This window comes from Suillus subalutaceus, assembly GCF_016647625.1.
Source record: "Suillus subalutaceus strain FC151 chromosome Unknown DFJ58scaffold_7, whole genome shotgun sequence".
Taxonomy (NCBI): Eukaryota; Fungi; Basidiomycota; class Agaricomycetes; order Boletales; family Suillaceae; genus Suillus; species Suillus subalutaceus.
This window is the reverse complement of record NW_024540256.1, coordinates 414341-428793: the sequence shown is the minus strand read 5'-3', so window position 1 is coordinate 428793 and position 14453 is coordinate 414341. Positions and strand designations below refer to the sequence as shown.

At 48.8% G+C, this 14453-nt stretch overlaps 5 protein-coding genes across 5 annotated transcripts; 3 read left to right on the top strand and 2 right to left on the bottom strand.

The window, feature by feature from the left end:
* Nucleotides 1–44: 44 nt before the first annotated feature.
* On the top strand, nucleotides 45–3295 carry DFJ58DRAFT_741853 (uncharacterized protein; the record flags this gene model as incomplete). The annotated part of the gene is made up of 11 exons (XM_041387164.1): nucleotides 45–335; nucleotides 384–463; nucleotides 512–588; nucleotides 639–809; nucleotides 859–883; nucleotides 937–1544; nucleotides 1600–1766; nucleotides 1814–1966; nucleotides 2023–2102; nucleotides 2722–2819; nucleotides 3144–3295. 11 exons carry the CDS (start codon nucleotides 45–47, stop codon nucleotides 3293–3295), a joined length of 1902 nt encoding a protein of 633 aa, XP_041249572.1.
* A 985-nt stretch (nucleotides 3296–4280) lies between these two features.
* On the top strand, nucleotides 4281–4992 carry DFJ58DRAFT_677291 (Cerato-platanin). Its single transcript, XM_041383141.1, has 2 exons — nucleotides 4281–4758; nucleotides 4818–4992. Coding segments are annotated over exons 1-2 (432 nt in total). The 5' UTR covers nucleotides 4281–4328; the 3' UTR covers nucleotides 4820–4992.
* Nucleotides 4993–6978: 1986 nt separating this feature from the next.
* DFJ58DRAFT_761601 (alpha beta-hydrolase) lies at nucleotides 6979–10121 on the top strand. The gene is made up of 13 exons (XM_041388494.1): nucleotides 6979–7187; nucleotides 7244–7730; nucleotides 7783–7896; nucleotides 7947–8089; nucleotides 8195–8279; nucleotides 8415–8937; nucleotides 9001–9066; nucleotides 9117–9208; nucleotides 9272–9327; nucleotides 9390–9450; nucleotides 9609–9784; nucleotides 9909–9977; nucleotides 10031–10121. Exons 1-13 carry the CDS (start codon nucleotides 7039–7041, stop codon nucleotides 10086–10088), a joined length of 2079 nt encoding a protein of 692 aa, XP_041249570.1. The 5' UTR covers nucleotides 6979–7038; the 3' UTR covers nucleotides 10089–10121.
* A 338-nt stretch (nucleotides 10122–10459) lies between these two features.
* Nucleotides 10460–11371, bottom strand: DFJ58DRAFT_438980 (YIF1-domain-containing protein). The gene is made up of 5 exons (XM_041380415.1): nucleotides 11176–11371; nucleotides 11043–11128; nucleotides 10783–10996; nucleotides 10644–10733; nucleotides 10460–10586 (listed from the first exon to the last, which is right to left on the bottom strand). Exons 3-5 carry the CDS (start codon nucleotides 10992–10994, stop codon nucleotides 10508–10510), a joined length of 381 nt encoding a protein of 126 aa, XP_041249569.1. The 5' UTR covers nucleotides 10995–10996; nucleotides 11043–11128; nucleotides 11176–11371; the 3' UTR covers nucleotides 10460–10507.
* Nucleotides 11372–11546: 175 nt separating this feature from the next.
* On the bottom strand, nucleotides 11547–14418 carry DFJ58DRAFT_722385 (P-loop containing nucleoside triphosphate hydrolase protein; the record flags this gene model as incomplete). Its single annotated transcript, XM_041384883.1, has 11 exons — nucleotides 11547–11754; nucleotides 11819–11937; nucleotides 11968–12233; nucleotides 12283–12405; nucleotides 12452–12527; nucleotides 12586–12735; nucleotides 12780–13738; nucleotides 13796–13944; nucleotides 13993–14051; nucleotides 14099–14212; nucleotides 14263–14418. 11 exons carry the CDS (start codon nucleotides 14416–14418, stop codon nucleotides 11547–11549), a joined length of 2379 nt encoding a protein of 792 aa, XP_041249568.1.
* Between the last annotated feature and the right edge of the window lie 35 nt (nucleotides 14419–14453).

Sequence of the window (14453 nt, the reverse complement as noted above, 5' to 3'; positions counted from 1 at the left end):
CAGCACTGCCGCTCAGGGCCTGGTGTTATATTTTCCACCCCCAGATGGATGCCTTCACCGGTGGTGTGACCATTCTTCAGCTCGTTCAAACGATAGGGCAAGCTTCATTTTTTCTGTATCGATATGTTGTTTCCGCCCGCAACGCTCCCTCGTCCTGTAAAAGGCTCCTTGACCAGTACAATTCAATCAGAGGTATCCTCACCGCCGTTATGGACATCAAGAAGGATCCATGTCTTCCAGACAATCTCCGTGGTGTACTTTCAAAACTGATGGCTGAAAATGGACCAATCACGAAGCTACATGGAGAACTGAAGCAGCATCTGCCGGATGACCTGGTGAGTGGGAAAATGAGCAAAAAAAGCAGATGGACCTGGCCACTCAAGGAAAAGGAAACGGGAGAGATCGCTGATAGATCGAAACAATATTATGTCGACATTACAGCAATTCTAGCAATCGACTCATGGTAAGCTGACTCATTCGTGATGCATTCCAAAATATAATCCAGCGCAAGGAATACAATCAAGGAAATTAGTCAAGGAGTCCATGGATTAAGGGAGGATTCTACTGCACAAAAGTTGCGCGAAAAAGGTGAGTCGCTGATAGCTAGTCACATCCTCACCTTGTTCAAATGCATATAGCCGAGGAACGTCATAAATTCCTTCAATGGATGAACCTCGTGTCTTGTACTGAAAAGTACGCCACCTGCCATGGTCAGCGAAACCCTGGGATTGGTCGTTGGATTTTCTACACCGATGAGTATAAGACTTGGAATACATCAGATCGCGCATTTCTATGGTTGAATGGCCAGCGTGAGTTTTATCCTTCACCATTAATTGCAAGTCGCTGACACTCGCACAGCTGGACACGGAAAGACAATCCTTGCGTAAGTTCGGACTCGTCCGGAAAGTTTTCTCCGATTAGCTTCTGAACTTGCAGTTCCTCCGTTATCGACGAAATTCAGGGTAAGGGTGAAGCAGAGTCACAGACGCTCAGGTACTTCTACTGCAATTTCCGAGATGACAGGACGACAAGCGCAGCAGCGGTTTTGCGCTCCTTGGTTGTTCAGCTACTTCAACAATCTCAAGACGACTGGATCACCAAGATACGCGAGCCAGGGCTGCAAGAAGGTGATATTACTTCTCTGCGAAACCTCTGGCAGCAACAATACGATGCAAAGCTGCATCCCACAGGTCTCGGTTATCTACGAAAGCTTCTTGTTGAAGCATCGACGCTAGTTCGCCGACCAGTCCTTGTGATCGATGCCTTGGACGAATGCAAGGACCACCCCAACTTGGTCGGACATCTTGTAAACCTTGCCGAAGATGCTCGACTACGACTTTTCGTCACCGGTAGAAGCGAGCCAGACATTCAAGACGCCTTATATGATCTCCCCACCTTGTCGTTGAAGGACAGCGCACAGCGGATGAAGGCAGATATATGCGCACACATTACGGAGCAGCTGAAGACTCAGACGAAATTATCATGCCTGTCCGACGCGCTGAAGGAGACAATTTTGGATGTTAGAAAAGGCCGAGGGCATGTAAGTAAAACAATTCTTACTCGCTCCTTGGAAATTCATCATTGTATGATCATATGCAGGTTTCGCTGGGTTCAGTGTCAACTGGACGAAATCATGGCTTGCAAAAGACGTATCGAAATTGAGGCAGCCCTCAATAACCTTCCAGCTGGACTTTACGAGACGTATGATGGGATTATTCAGGCAATCAAACAAAGAGGACGAAGCGATGAGCAAATCGCCCGGAGTTGTTTGCTTTGGCTCGCCGGCACGTTCACCCCGTTAACACTTGATCAGCTCAACGAAGCGATGATGATCGAAGTCGGACAATCAAATCTTAGTCCAGACCTTGGTGTTATGGACCCTATGGATATCGTGACCGCGTGCGGAAGCCTTGTGACATATAACGAGAATACTGGGGTCGTCGCTCTATCTCATTATAGTGTCAAAGTATGATTTATCAACCTTCTTCATCCTACTCGTCCGCTTATGCGCTATGCAACCAGGAATATTTGATCAGTCGCCCTAGTAACATCTTTAGATCGATCTCAGACATGCACGCACAGATCTGCGAGTTCTTGATTACGTATGTGTTATGTGACTTTGTGGATGAGATCTGCGCAAAAGGCGTGATACTATCTTTCACATATATGAGCTAAGAACCTGATGTTTGTATAGACGAAGATCCAGTTGATGCTACGGATGTCAGCGAAGGCCATCCATTGCTAAGCTATGCAATTCTAGGATGGAAGCACCTTGGACATGTTTCGGACGAGGATCCTTGCGTCATGATCGCCCTGTCACGGCTGAACTCGGAGTTTCTTCGAAACACTAAGAAACATCGTGTGCTTGCTCAAGGCGAATACGGAATCGAGCATGTTCGGTCCAGCGTTCAGCAAAATCGCTGAACCGAATGCGAACTTCGTTCAGTTCAGTGTTGTGTTCACCAATTTCCTGGTGAGCTAGACTTTGGATTTTGGGAACTTCCAGCTGGCCCTGGGGCCTGGGCTTTACAGGGCCATCGTTCCCGGTATTCTTACTGACACGGACGTGCATTCTCTTCCGATTTCTTAGAACCTGCTACTCACCGGGGTCTTGGGAGCCTTCTGCCCCGTCTCCAGGCAGTAGCAGCAGCTGGAGCCCGTTTCAGCAAATGGCATGCCCTGATACTCTCCAATTCGTCATCCCTACTGTGTCGCTATTAGTCAACAAGCTGGTCTGACCACGACCGTGGAACCTGATGTTGATTTTGCTGAAGACGCGGACCTCAGCAAGAGCATTGGGGTCCACGTGAGGATAATCAGTATGTTTTATGTGAGATACACTGTGTATCATAGGTGTGGTGGTGGTGGGTAGGAGCTACTTCCGGCCTTTGAGGAGTTCTGTCGAGTGATTGAATTGTTCATGCAGGTTCTTTGATCAAGCCTTTCTTTCCGCAACCTGGCCTCAAGCACTATTCGCATTCTACCACGTCAGCTGTTGAGGAAATTGGCTTGGCACCGCTATAATTCTTGCTCGTCCAGTCCCTGTCACAGTTGAAGGCGTCCGAGTCGTCCTCCTTTCAGGCAGGACTTTCGTTGCTCTCTCCTGCCTGCCCCACCCTAAACTGATATATTTTGTCAAGTAGTAGGTGGTCTTTCTGACCCTGATGCAGGGAAGTTCCTCAACGCGGTCAATGTTGTTGCCAACAAGGTTCCCGCCAACTCTCCTCTTTCTCGTGTACCTCATCTTACATTCTCATTTGGACGCGGTCTGCAAGGTGATGCTATGCAGAAGTAGGTGAAGGGTGATGACGCTGGTAAAAAATCTGTGTGAGGCCAGGGCTAAGACTTGCCCACTCACGGCAAAAGGCGAAGCTCTAAGCCCAAAATATTAGAATTCATCCGTTTCCAGCCACCTTCCAAAATGACTCAGGTCGGTCGCAAAATCACGACGAGGAAACATATCAGAGGCAAGTTTGAATTCATAATACATATTCATCAACAGAACTCAATTCCGAAACCCATCGATTTACCACCAGATGCTCTTGAGCAGGTTTTTTCATGTCCTGTGCTGTCTCCCTTTCGTCAGGGGCACCGACAATCTCTTATATTAAACACGGCCTCGAAACATGCCGCATGTCCGACCAGCACAGCGCTATTTGTCCAAATTGGCAATGTCCATTCACAGGATAGGGCTGCTGTGGACTTATGGTGTGGTTGGCTCATTAGCAATATTCAAGGATGGCTAAAAGGCATGCATCAATGCATACATGGCCACCGCACGCAAGCTACACACATGCACTGTCACCTGCTGACGACTGAATTGTCCTGCGTGGAGTTATGCTCTCTGCGCGGGTCACGCGGTCATTCTCTCCTTATTTCGCGCCCATGTTCGTGAAAAGCACATAATAACGTACTGCCAAGACAGGAGACAGCACTGTCGGTGGTCGACGCCCGTACAGTCAATGATAGTTTTATGTAAAAACCCCTAAGAGTACGTGACACTGTCGTCTCCAGCACACAGGCCACCGTATTTGACTTTTAAACGTCCCGCTACGTGTCCTGCCTCATCTCATAGGTTTGCAGGCACGAAAGTTGACAACTGTCATCGGGCATTTGAGGCCACTACTAACCTCCATTCTTTACGGTCTAGCTGTGTTTTATCCTGATGCGCATGTAAGCTAGGTTCAAATTCTGGCTACACGCGCGCCATTCGTCGATGGGCACGGACTATAAAGCCTGGCCAACATCCAGAGGTCAGTCATTAACAACCCAGTCTTCAAACAACCCAGTCTTCAAACAACCCAGTCTTCAAACCACTTGCCTGCACAATGAAGCTTTCCTCCGCTGTCATTCTTCTCTCTGTCTTTGCTCTTCCTGCTTTTGCGACGCAGGTCGAGGTGACCTACGACACCTTCTATGACAATCCAACCACTTCCCTCAACGATGTCGCTTGCTCTAACGGTGCCAATGGCCTGTTAACAAAGGGCTACACCACTCTCGGCTCTCTTCCGTCTTTTCCCAACATTGGGGGTATTCCCGACCTCACTTGGAATTCGCCCCTCTGCGGTACCTGCTGGAACTTACAGTACACCACTCCCACTGGGACACATGAGAGCATCTACATCACCGCTGTCGATGCAGCGTATACATTCAATCTGTCCCTTGAGGCATTTAACAAGTTGACGGACAACACTGGCGTTGCTGCGGGCAAGGTCACTGCTACTGCCACCCAGGTAGATGCGAGCTTCTGTGACATGTGGTGATAGGCAAGTTGTTTTACGATTCGCGGGTGAATAAAAGCTTACTTCCGAACAACAAGTTTGTCACATCATTAGAATATATTGAACTTTGAAGAATCTTTGGGTTACACTATGGAACTTTCGTCTCACCGTCTTGCTTCTTCTGCCGTTGCTGTTATATATACTTGGCTTTTGGTTTTTATTCGAAGTACAGTTGTTTACAGTACTTACCCGTTCGTTGTGTTTAGTTGGTCGGACTTGCATTAACCTGATTGTCTATAAATTGAAATTTGTCTTGATTGTCATAATGCGGCGTCATCGAGGGTATTAAGTTAGGGTGGTGAACGATTTATTCTCTTTGTTGCCATCATGAGTCTATCAGCTTGCTCCCAAACCACCTAGCACTTGGCAATGCTTCCACGACTCTTTACTTGGTATCTGACAATAGCTGCTCCCCACATTTCAACGACTCCTGTCACACATAGAACTGACGAACAGATCTATGACATCTTCTCTCGGACGAAATTCCGTTGATAGAAACATTTATTAACTCGTAATTCATTTCTCGCTTTTCTGCCCTTGTCTGAACTTCCGACATCTAGTTGAACTCATGGATTGTTTCTAGGGACCGCGTTCATTATCCTTATAAACAAATGTAATTGTTGCGGTAGGTCTGCGATTGAAGCCATGCTAGAGAGTGGCTTCAAACTAACTTGTATGATCGTGATTGTGGGTAAGTCCCTGAAACCATATTCTGCAGAGCTACCTTGAAATTAGAGTGTACATCTTTCTTAGCTATCAATATACCAGAGAGATTTCAGCATGCATGCTTGTTGACGAAGGCCACACATTACTGAACTAACTTCATACAATGAACAACTTGGTTCTGATTGATAGCTGCCGCGGGAAGGTAGGGCGGAATGCAAGAGTCCTCGTTCGTCTCATTGGTCTCCATCCGAAATGCGGGTGAGAAGTCGAAGTCTACTAGCCATCACTTGATCTCGGCCATTGGAAGGCGTGCTTGAGGGATAATACGACTGAGTGATATTCTCAGGAGGAAGGTAGCGAGGTGTGAGAATTGATGTCTTCTACGAATGTGCGGGGAGAGATGAAATATTAGGTATATGCCGAGTTGAATGGCCAAGTAGATATCACTCACCGTACTCATCATCCTACACCCACTCTTTAGAAAAAATGCAGACGTGTATTACACATGAACGTGAACATCTTATAGGCGGGTGCTGAGCGCTGAGGCGCTGGCCGCGTGCAAGGGAATGAGCAGAGCACGTGAAGAAAGGGTAGATGAATATCTGTGGAGAGACAAAGTTAGGAATGTAATTGGAAGATACGAGCTCAAGTTTTTTGGAGTATGTATGATGACGCGGCTTATTCGAAGAGTCATTTGTTGAACAGGCTGTGCTCTCATTCTCTACAACACACTTCTATATTCCCCCTGCCGCTCTTTCCAGACGTGCCAGCTGAAACAACGCCCTGGAATCATCCTGAGGGCTTCTTCTATGGTTTCTCATAGGCAGGTGCTGCGGCGTGGGGTGAATGGGAAATTAGAGAGAGAGGATGAGGACAGGCGTGAGGCATAGTGAATATTAGGATATTGAGGAGGTAGCAGTTGGAGGGGGAGAGGAAAGGATTATGGGGACTTGAAGAGGGTATACGAGCTGAGGGAGGAGTTTGATGCAATGAGTCAGAACTGGACGATTGTATCACTGGCAGTATATGCTGGACTATCATGGGTCCAATATCCAATCAGTGAGTGAGCTGGGATGACGGACTCCCCTTATGCTTGCAAGGTCATATGGCACTGCGACAAAGTGTGTGGGATGTTCTGCCAATAATGATAAACATCAATTATTTCGTTATTCATGGCTGGCACTTTGTTTTTCTAACAACGCTGCGCAGTCCATCAAGAACTTGATCGACCGGGTTTTTCATCAAGAAGATTACAGTAATGATCGGCGCGACCCCCCAGACTTTGCCAAAGGCCCTACCCAGACTCTGGCCCCAGACTGGCCAAATCTCTGACATTCACGACAAGTCAGGCCTACCAGGTCACACACAGTTCTTTCAGTCCTTGTAATTCTATCAACGGTTATCCAAGCTAGGCCGTGGTGCACGAGGCGTGACTTATAGCATATATTAAGACTATTCTCAGATGTACACGCCTTGATTCAGACTTTGTGTCATGCGTAGTACTTTCTTGCAGCTGAGCTTCGCTGCTCAGGTGCCATTATATTCCAGTTCCATTTCACCTGGACCAGCTTCTGCCCCACAAATTCCTCAGATGGTTACAGACTTTAACCTCGGCGAGGATGCAAATGCACTCTCCCCACAAGATATGCTGACCCTCCCTCGGCCTGGCGTGCCTCTGCCAAACGACATTGGTGATCTTGCTATCATACCCATCAGCACCCACTCTTTTCAGGACCGCAAGTATGCTCCTCCTTCTTTTCTTTGGACTTATACTAGTCATAACACCTGGCTCTTAGAACTCACAAGTCACTCTCCGTTATCGCTCTCGGCGATGACCATACCTATGACATTCCTTTACCCGACGGCGGCGATGCCTTTTGGCTTGATTCTCGCACCATCGCACATGTCGTAACAAAAAATGACACACAGAGCCTCTACACCATCCCCATCAGCACTTCTCCTCTCTCCTCCGACCCCTCCTCCCACGTAGGATCTTTCCCCATCACCACTGCAAGCGCATTCCGTTACAGCCCCGGCGCTCAGCGCCTCGTGTTCTCCGCATATGTTTATCCTGACGGCCTCGTCGAGACCGTGAAGGAGCAGGACAAGACCTATGAGAATCGGGGCAATTCCGGCTGGGTGTATGATGAGACGTTTGAGCGCCAATGGGATACGTGGGTTGGTCCCAAGAGCAAGGCACTCATTGGGGTCAGTTTGGCGAAAGTAGGTGCGAAGTGGGTACTGGGGGAAACCTATGTGAACGTGCTGAAGGGGACGGGACTCGTAAGTACTTGTTTCTACACTCCGGGCTAGCGGTGAAATTGATTTGAGCTAGTCTTCCCCTGTGGAACCGTTCGGTGAGACAGATGACTATGATATTTCCAAAACGCATGTCATTTTCACTGCCAAGGACCCGCAACTCCCCAGGGCCACGCACACTAGGCAGAATGTGCGTGCACTTCATATCTTGCCCTTCTATGCTAACACACTACCACATAGATCTACCTCGTTGCGCATGACGGAAAAGACCTCAGACAACTCACCTCGGGCATCCAAGGTTTTACGCACTCCCCTGTGTTCAGCCCTTCTGGTGATAAGGTCGCCTGGCTGGAACTGGCTCTTGATTGGAATGGGACTGGTCGGTAGGTTATGCAACCTATTCGTATGCCCGTTCTAACTTTAATTCGCGCATGTGCTCTCATTCACTCATACACTCACGTCCCATGTTGTTAAATTCATGTGTACAGCGCGAAAGTGGTGGTCTATGATCTCAAGGAAAACGTCCGGTTCACCATTACGGAGGACTGGGACCGCTCCCCTGATTCTATTATCGTGAGTTCATCTTCATCCGATTGTCCTTACTTCCTTCATTCTATCTCCTGCATTGTCATCCTTATCAATTCCTTGCGAGTTTACTCCTCACTCCAATACTTATGTCGTCATACTAGTCAGCTAACTCAATCCCAGTTCTCCCCTTCCTCTACCCTCATTTACGCCACTACCGGTGATCATGCCCGCATCAAGGTCTTTGCGTTGGCTGTTCCGCCTACACCTCCCTCCAACACAACACGGACCACTCAACCTACAGCCCTCACTTCCAACGGTTCTATATCTGGCTTCACGCCAATCCCAGGTGGCAGGGCCACCTTCGCGCTTTCGAGCCTGACGTCTCCAAACGAGGTGTACGAGCTTAGTGGGCTCGACGCTGCCGAGCGGGATCTCTTAGCAGGAAGACAGGCAGATGTGAAGGCGACGACGGTTACGCGCCTTACTTCATTCTCTTCTGCTGGGCTCGAAGGCAAAGATCTTTCCCCCGGGAAGGATTTCTGGTTCAAAGGTACGGCCGAGGGGCAGGATACACATGGTTATGTGATTACCCCACCTAGATTCGAACGTGGGGTCAATGGGAAGTGGCCTGCGGTGATGCTTATACACGGAGGTCCGGAGAGCGCCTATTTTGATCAGTGGTCGACGTGGTGGAATCCCAATGGTACACAAATTCCTTTTGATGGGCTACAAGGGTGGGCTAATGTTTGGGCTACGTGTGCTCTAGTCTTTGCGAGCCAGGGATACGTGGTCGTTGCTATCAATCCAACGGGGTCCACTTCATTTGGACAGAGTGAGCTACTCTCTTCTCTTGTCTGTTCTTGTGCTGATGTAGTATTTTAGAGTTCACAGATGGGGTCAATAAAAACTGGGGAGGCCGCCCCATCCAAGACTTGTTGATGGGATGGAAGTACATCCTTCAAGAATACCCAGAGGTGAGGCCCTGCACCTTGTCTTCCTCACACTCAACACATCATGACGTTAACCTCTGCGCATAGATTGACCAGAGCCGCACGGTAGCTGCTGGTGTTAGTTATGGGGGGTATGCAATCAAGTGCGTGTCATTTCCTTTTCGTCCTTTACATCCTCTTGTGTCCTAATTCTCATTCTTTGCAGCTGGATCCAAGGCAATCCTGAGCTCGGATTTGGGTTCAAGGCACTGGTCTGCCACGATGGAGTGCGTTTCCCGTCATTGCATAAAGTAGCAAAGGAAGACACTGATCCATTACATAAAAAAGGTATTCGACATAACGTACGACGGCTACGTCACAGATGTACTATTCTTCGTGCGTCTCCCATCTCTTCCTCACAACACTAACTACTGACATGCTACAGTTTAATCACGAATGGGGAGGACGTCCATGGGATCCTGCCGCGCTTGAAGCCTCGCGGAAATACAACCCCGCGTATACCGTTGCCAAGTGGTCGACCCCGCAGCTGACAATTCATAGCAGCAAGGATTATAGGCTCCCAGAGTCAGATGGAATTGCAGTGTTCCATGCGTTGCAGCAGTGCGTTTTTCTCTTCTTTTTGCATTCTTTTACACCTATCGTTCCTTTTCAACCCACCGTTCCTTGTCCTTTCCTTTTATTTTTGCTCCTAGCGGGCGATCCATACTGATCGACACGCATATAGACTAGGCGTCCCAAGCCGCCTCCTGATCTTCCCAGACGAGAACCATTTGGTGCTAAACCCTGGTAATAGGTACGTGTGCAGTTCTGCACGCCAGTCATGAGCTGATGCCTTGACTGGGATAGTTTGAAATGGCACTACGAAGTGTTTAGGTGGTTTGACCAGTTCATCGGGCTTTCTTAGGTATAAAAGTGTTATTAGGAGAGGAATGTTTTTGGAAAGCGGTAGAACTGAGGGATACGTTTTGGAGGGGCAAATCGGGCGTTTGTAAGATAACACACTTGACTATACCTGAATATTAAATGGGTAGAGTTTCTGCGATTTATGACTTGCGAGCTGAATTGTTTGACCTGCCGCCTGGGCGTCTCTTTGCGAGACCAGGTCTATGTGATGCAAGCACAAATTAATGGTATCTTCAGCATATTGGAAGTTCATCGCAGTTGGAATGTGTCTGGGCCCAACCCAACAGTACAATCAATGAAATTACAATGGGTTCGGCTCGATAGGATTCTCCAGTGTTCTCTCCTAATGGACTTTACGAGGCAGGATGTATGGTTGGAAGATTGGCCAACGAGAAGCGGTTCGCGGGTGATTACTATATACTAAAAATCATCCCAGATCCATGGAAGCTCCTTTGTCTTTGAACCCGGCCATGTCCGAGGTCTGACGGTGGTGTTACAGCTACACGAGTGCAAGTGCGAGTAGAGTTAATATGTATGTTATAGGGACGTGACATACTATGAATAAGGCGTTTGCGCATAGACAAATACGAGGGCATATATGGCTGAGCCTAGATCGAGGAGACCCATGAAGTGCGTGAGGATGACGCTGGTTTGAGTCAGCAACGAAGTCAAAAGGGTGCAAGTAGCGGACTCACCCGACAAACTTGTACCCGCCATAAGCAATCAAATCTATTACTGGACCTGTGCCTTGGATATTGAGGAGGTAGCGGCCGCATTGGACGAGGAGAAAATCGAGTAGGACGACAAGGAGAGCGCGTGTTGCACTTGCGCTGAGGATTTGGGGATGAAACCGTTCTTCAAGACCAGTTTGTAGCGCTGCTACGAGGATGTAGGTTACGAGTGCCATGGCTGCGGAACGAATGAGAAGGGATGGATTAATAGGAAAAAGACGCACGTGGTATGTATAAATCACTAGATTACATAGGAGTTCGAGACATTGAAGTGGCGCTTTAGGACGGCAACTGGTATTATACCGGCGAACTGGTCATGGTGAGCAAGCAGAGCAAAAAGAAATTGAGGGCACATACATTCTTGTGGACATAGTCTTGCCTTACAGCAACGGCTGTTTGACCTAAGTGCATTGAGAATTGAGCGGTAGTGTCGTTCATGCCCCATGCCGCAAAGTCGGTAATGTGCTGAGGTTAAGGATTCGGGATCAGTTGAAACGGAGAAGTGCGTGCGACATCTCTCCAAAGCCGTCAAGAATATAGAAGCGGTCTAGCTCCGGAGTCTAGACAGTGCTGCATGGACAACCCGTTTGCTGATGTATATATATACCACACTTCACATACCAGATACAATTCGATGTTATGCCATCCCTATTCCTCTGATTCACGTCCAGTTTCTTCTGATCGCGTTTCACTTACCCGGGGGCTGACCTCCCGAGGAAGTTCTCAAATTATTCATCCCTTTTACCAAGCTCGACGTCTTGATCACTTCTACCAACGCGCGCCGCTTTGCGTCGTTTCTTGCTTGACCCCTTGTTCGTAGACCCCTTGTTCGTAGACCTCGTCGACGCACGCTTTATATCCCTGATCAATGCACGCTTCGTCTCTCCATTTGGCCAATTCTTCAAATCAAAGTACAAGGGCGCGTACTCGACGAGCCTGTCGAAGCGTTGATGTGCAAATTTGCATAGTATGTCAATCTACAGTGCTAAGACGTACTTACCACTCTGGTCGGACATCTGTGACAGTCCGTATATACGGTCTTGTCGTGAATATGAACTCGTGAAAAATCACCCACTCCGGCTGCGTATCCAGTCCGCACGATGGATGCAACGCCACGACCTACCACAAAAATAGCATCAGCAAGCCAACCCCACCCAAATCAAAACAACACGCCTGATTGTCCTTCATGGTCGTATAATACCCTTGGTTTCCCTCTTTATGCGCAGCTTGCATGAAAAACCCACTACACAACGCCTGCCTAATCGCCATAAACATCTTCTTCTGATCTTGCAAGCTGACGAGCTCCACCTCAAACCGCTCCATCGTCCGTTTCAACTGCTCGCGCACGTTGTCTGCTTGCATCAGCGCCCGAGCGGAGAGGTAGTTATTCCAGGTCCAGTTTTTGTCGTATTGATCTGGGGGTAGATGTGAGTAAGTATGCGTGTATAAAAGAGGATAAATTACTTTGGATGTAGTTGTTGTACACGTTAAGAAGCGTTAGATGGTCACCATCAGGGACGGTAAGTAGCGCCTTTGCAGCATCTGCCTCTTTTTGCTGGTTATTAGGCCGCAGCCATACATTTGGTACTGCAAGAGCGTCAGATGGGAGTAAACGTCGAGGCTGAGTACACACCTGACAACATCGCATTGATCGTTAAGATCTCATTGCTACAATTGAACTCTGGGCTGGCGATCAGCATCTTTGAGAGCTAGGAACGTGCATCAAAACTATGAGAAATTACCCCCGCTACCAGAACAATCGCCTACATGTGGATCCAGAGGAAATTCAGCCATGATGCTCCCCAATGCCGTGAGGTTCCCATCATCGTCCAACGCCGCGAGGTAATTCAGTAGTTCCAGTGCTCTCATTAGTGCCTCTGGCGCTGGCGCATCCACATAATCAAACCTGACAAGATCCTACACACGTGTCAGCAAACATCCACCCCTAACGTCACGCTCACCTTAATCCCCGCCTTGACAAGCTCCAGCACCGTATTCGCCAAATTACTCCTCAAAATTTCTGGTTGCGTCTGTTCCTCGAACTCCGACCTAAATTCCTTCTCCGTGTACAACCTAAAACATTTGCCCGGCCTCGTTCGCCCAGCCCGGCCCGCACGCTGCTGTGCCGATGCTTTCGAGATCGGACTCACAAGTAAGCTCTCCACACGGAGCCGCGGGTTATACACATTTTGCTTCGAAAATCCCGGGTCCACGACGTACACGATCCCGTCGATTGTCAGCGACGTCTCCACGATATCCGTGCTCACCACGACCTTGCGTCCTGGTGGGCCATCCGGACCGCCTGCTTTGGTAGGTGGATCGAAGATACGTTGCTGCTGCTGAGGCGGTAGCGACGAGTACAGAGGGATGCACATCAGAGGGCCTACACTCTCGGGGTCGGAGTTGATGAGGTCGTCCACCTCGAGCTTGATCTTGCGACACGCATCTTCTATCTCCTCCTCACCCGTCAGGAACAGCAAGATATCTCCTGGTTCCTCGGCGCGATGTATCATGAGCACAGTGTGGATGGCAGCCTCGACATAATCCGGCTCCGGCACCTGAGTGTAGAACACCTCGATAGGGTATGCACGACCAGTGACCTTAAATAGCGGAGCGAGGCTGCTGCCAGAAACAGCAAAGTACTTCTGGAACTTGAGAGCGTCCAGAGTGGCGGACATGATGATGAGCTTAAGGTCTGGACGTCGTTGGACAAGGGTTTTGAGGATGCCCATAAGGATGTCGGTAGCGAGGGCGCGTTCGTAGGCTTCGTCGAGGATGATGGTGGAGTAGCGGGTGAGATCAGGGTCGTTCATGGCTTCACGGAGGAGTATTCCGTCGGTCATGTATTTGAGGAAGGTGGTCCCGGGCTCTGTCATATCTTCAAAACGTACGGAGTAACCAACTTGTCGACCGAGTTGGACTAAGAGACGAAATGAGCTTAGAATGTGATTAGAGCATCAAGCAAAAAAAGACGAACCGTCCATCTCGTCTGCTACACGCTTAGCCGCAGACATGACAGTAAGTCTGTGGGGCTGGGTACATGCCACAATCTTGTTCTTGGTGTGCGGAAGATCTGAGTAGGCGACGAACTGGGGTATTCTATCAGCGACAAAGAGGTTATTATAACTGTCCGAAAAGACCAGGGAGCATATTTGTCAAGGGGTGCCAACTCACTGTGTGGTCTTGCCTGAGCCGGTCTCGCCGACCACGACGATGATTTGGTTTTTGTTGAACTGTTCACTTCAGTCGGGACGAATGGAGTGCGGTAGGTGGGGCTCACCATCTTGTAGAAGTCGGTCATCTGTACAAACACGGGGAGCATGTTGCGGGCTTCAAGGATCTTTTTGTATTGTGTAGTATGGGGCTGCTTTGTGAATGGGTTTAAGTCATGTTTCTAAGCGAATTCCCGAGTTAGCCAGCCTCGACAATGTTGAGAGGGTATACCAATGCCAGGCGAACTTGGTCAGCGTTGACCTTTCGGGGAACACAACCAAAGAGAGGCTCTCCCGAGGAGGCCCTAGCATCATTGAGAGTGCTCGTGCTTGAAGTGGCTCGCTCAGTGGGATGTCGATGGGTAAGGTAAGGGTTGCCTTTTTTCATTTTGCTAGAAGTGCAACGTCGTGGTCAGAACATCT

What these genes read in the sequence shown, in the direction of transcription:
- DFJ58DRAFT_677291 (XM_041383141.1), top strand. Translation starts at nt 4,329, where the DNA reads ATGAAGCTTTCCTCCGCTGTCATTCTTCTCTCTGTCTTTGCTCTTCCT.
- DFJ58DRAFT_761601 (XM_041388494.1), top strand. Translation starts at nt 7,039, where the DNA reads ATGGTTACAGACTTTAACCTCGGCGAGGATGCAAATGCACTCTCCCCA. An exon ending in CACTCTTTTCAGGACCGCAA is followed by an intron (nt 7,188 to 7,243) that starts GTATGCTCCTCC and finishes CCTGGCTCTTAG; the next exon opens with AACTCACAAGTCACTCTCCG. An exon ending in TATGGGGGGTATGCAATCAA is followed by an intron (nt 9,328 to 9,389) that starts GTGCGTGTCATT and finishes CATTCTTTGCAG; the next exon opens with CTGGATCCAAGGCAATCCTG.
- DFJ58DRAFT_438980 (XM_041380415.1), bottom strand. Translation starts at nt 10,994, where the DNA reads ATGGCACTCGTAACCTACATCCTCGTAGCAGCGCTACAAACTGGTCTT. An exon ending in GGCGGGTACAAGTTTGTCGG is followed by an intron (nt 10,734 to 10,782) that starts GTGAGTCCGCTA and finishes GACTCAAACCAG; the next exon opens with CGTCATCCTCACGCACTTCA. An exon ending in GCGCAAACGCCTTATTCATA is followed by an intron (nt 10,587 to 10,643) that starts GTATGTCACGTC and finishes GCACTCGTGTAG; the next exon opens with CTGTAACACCACCGTCAGAC.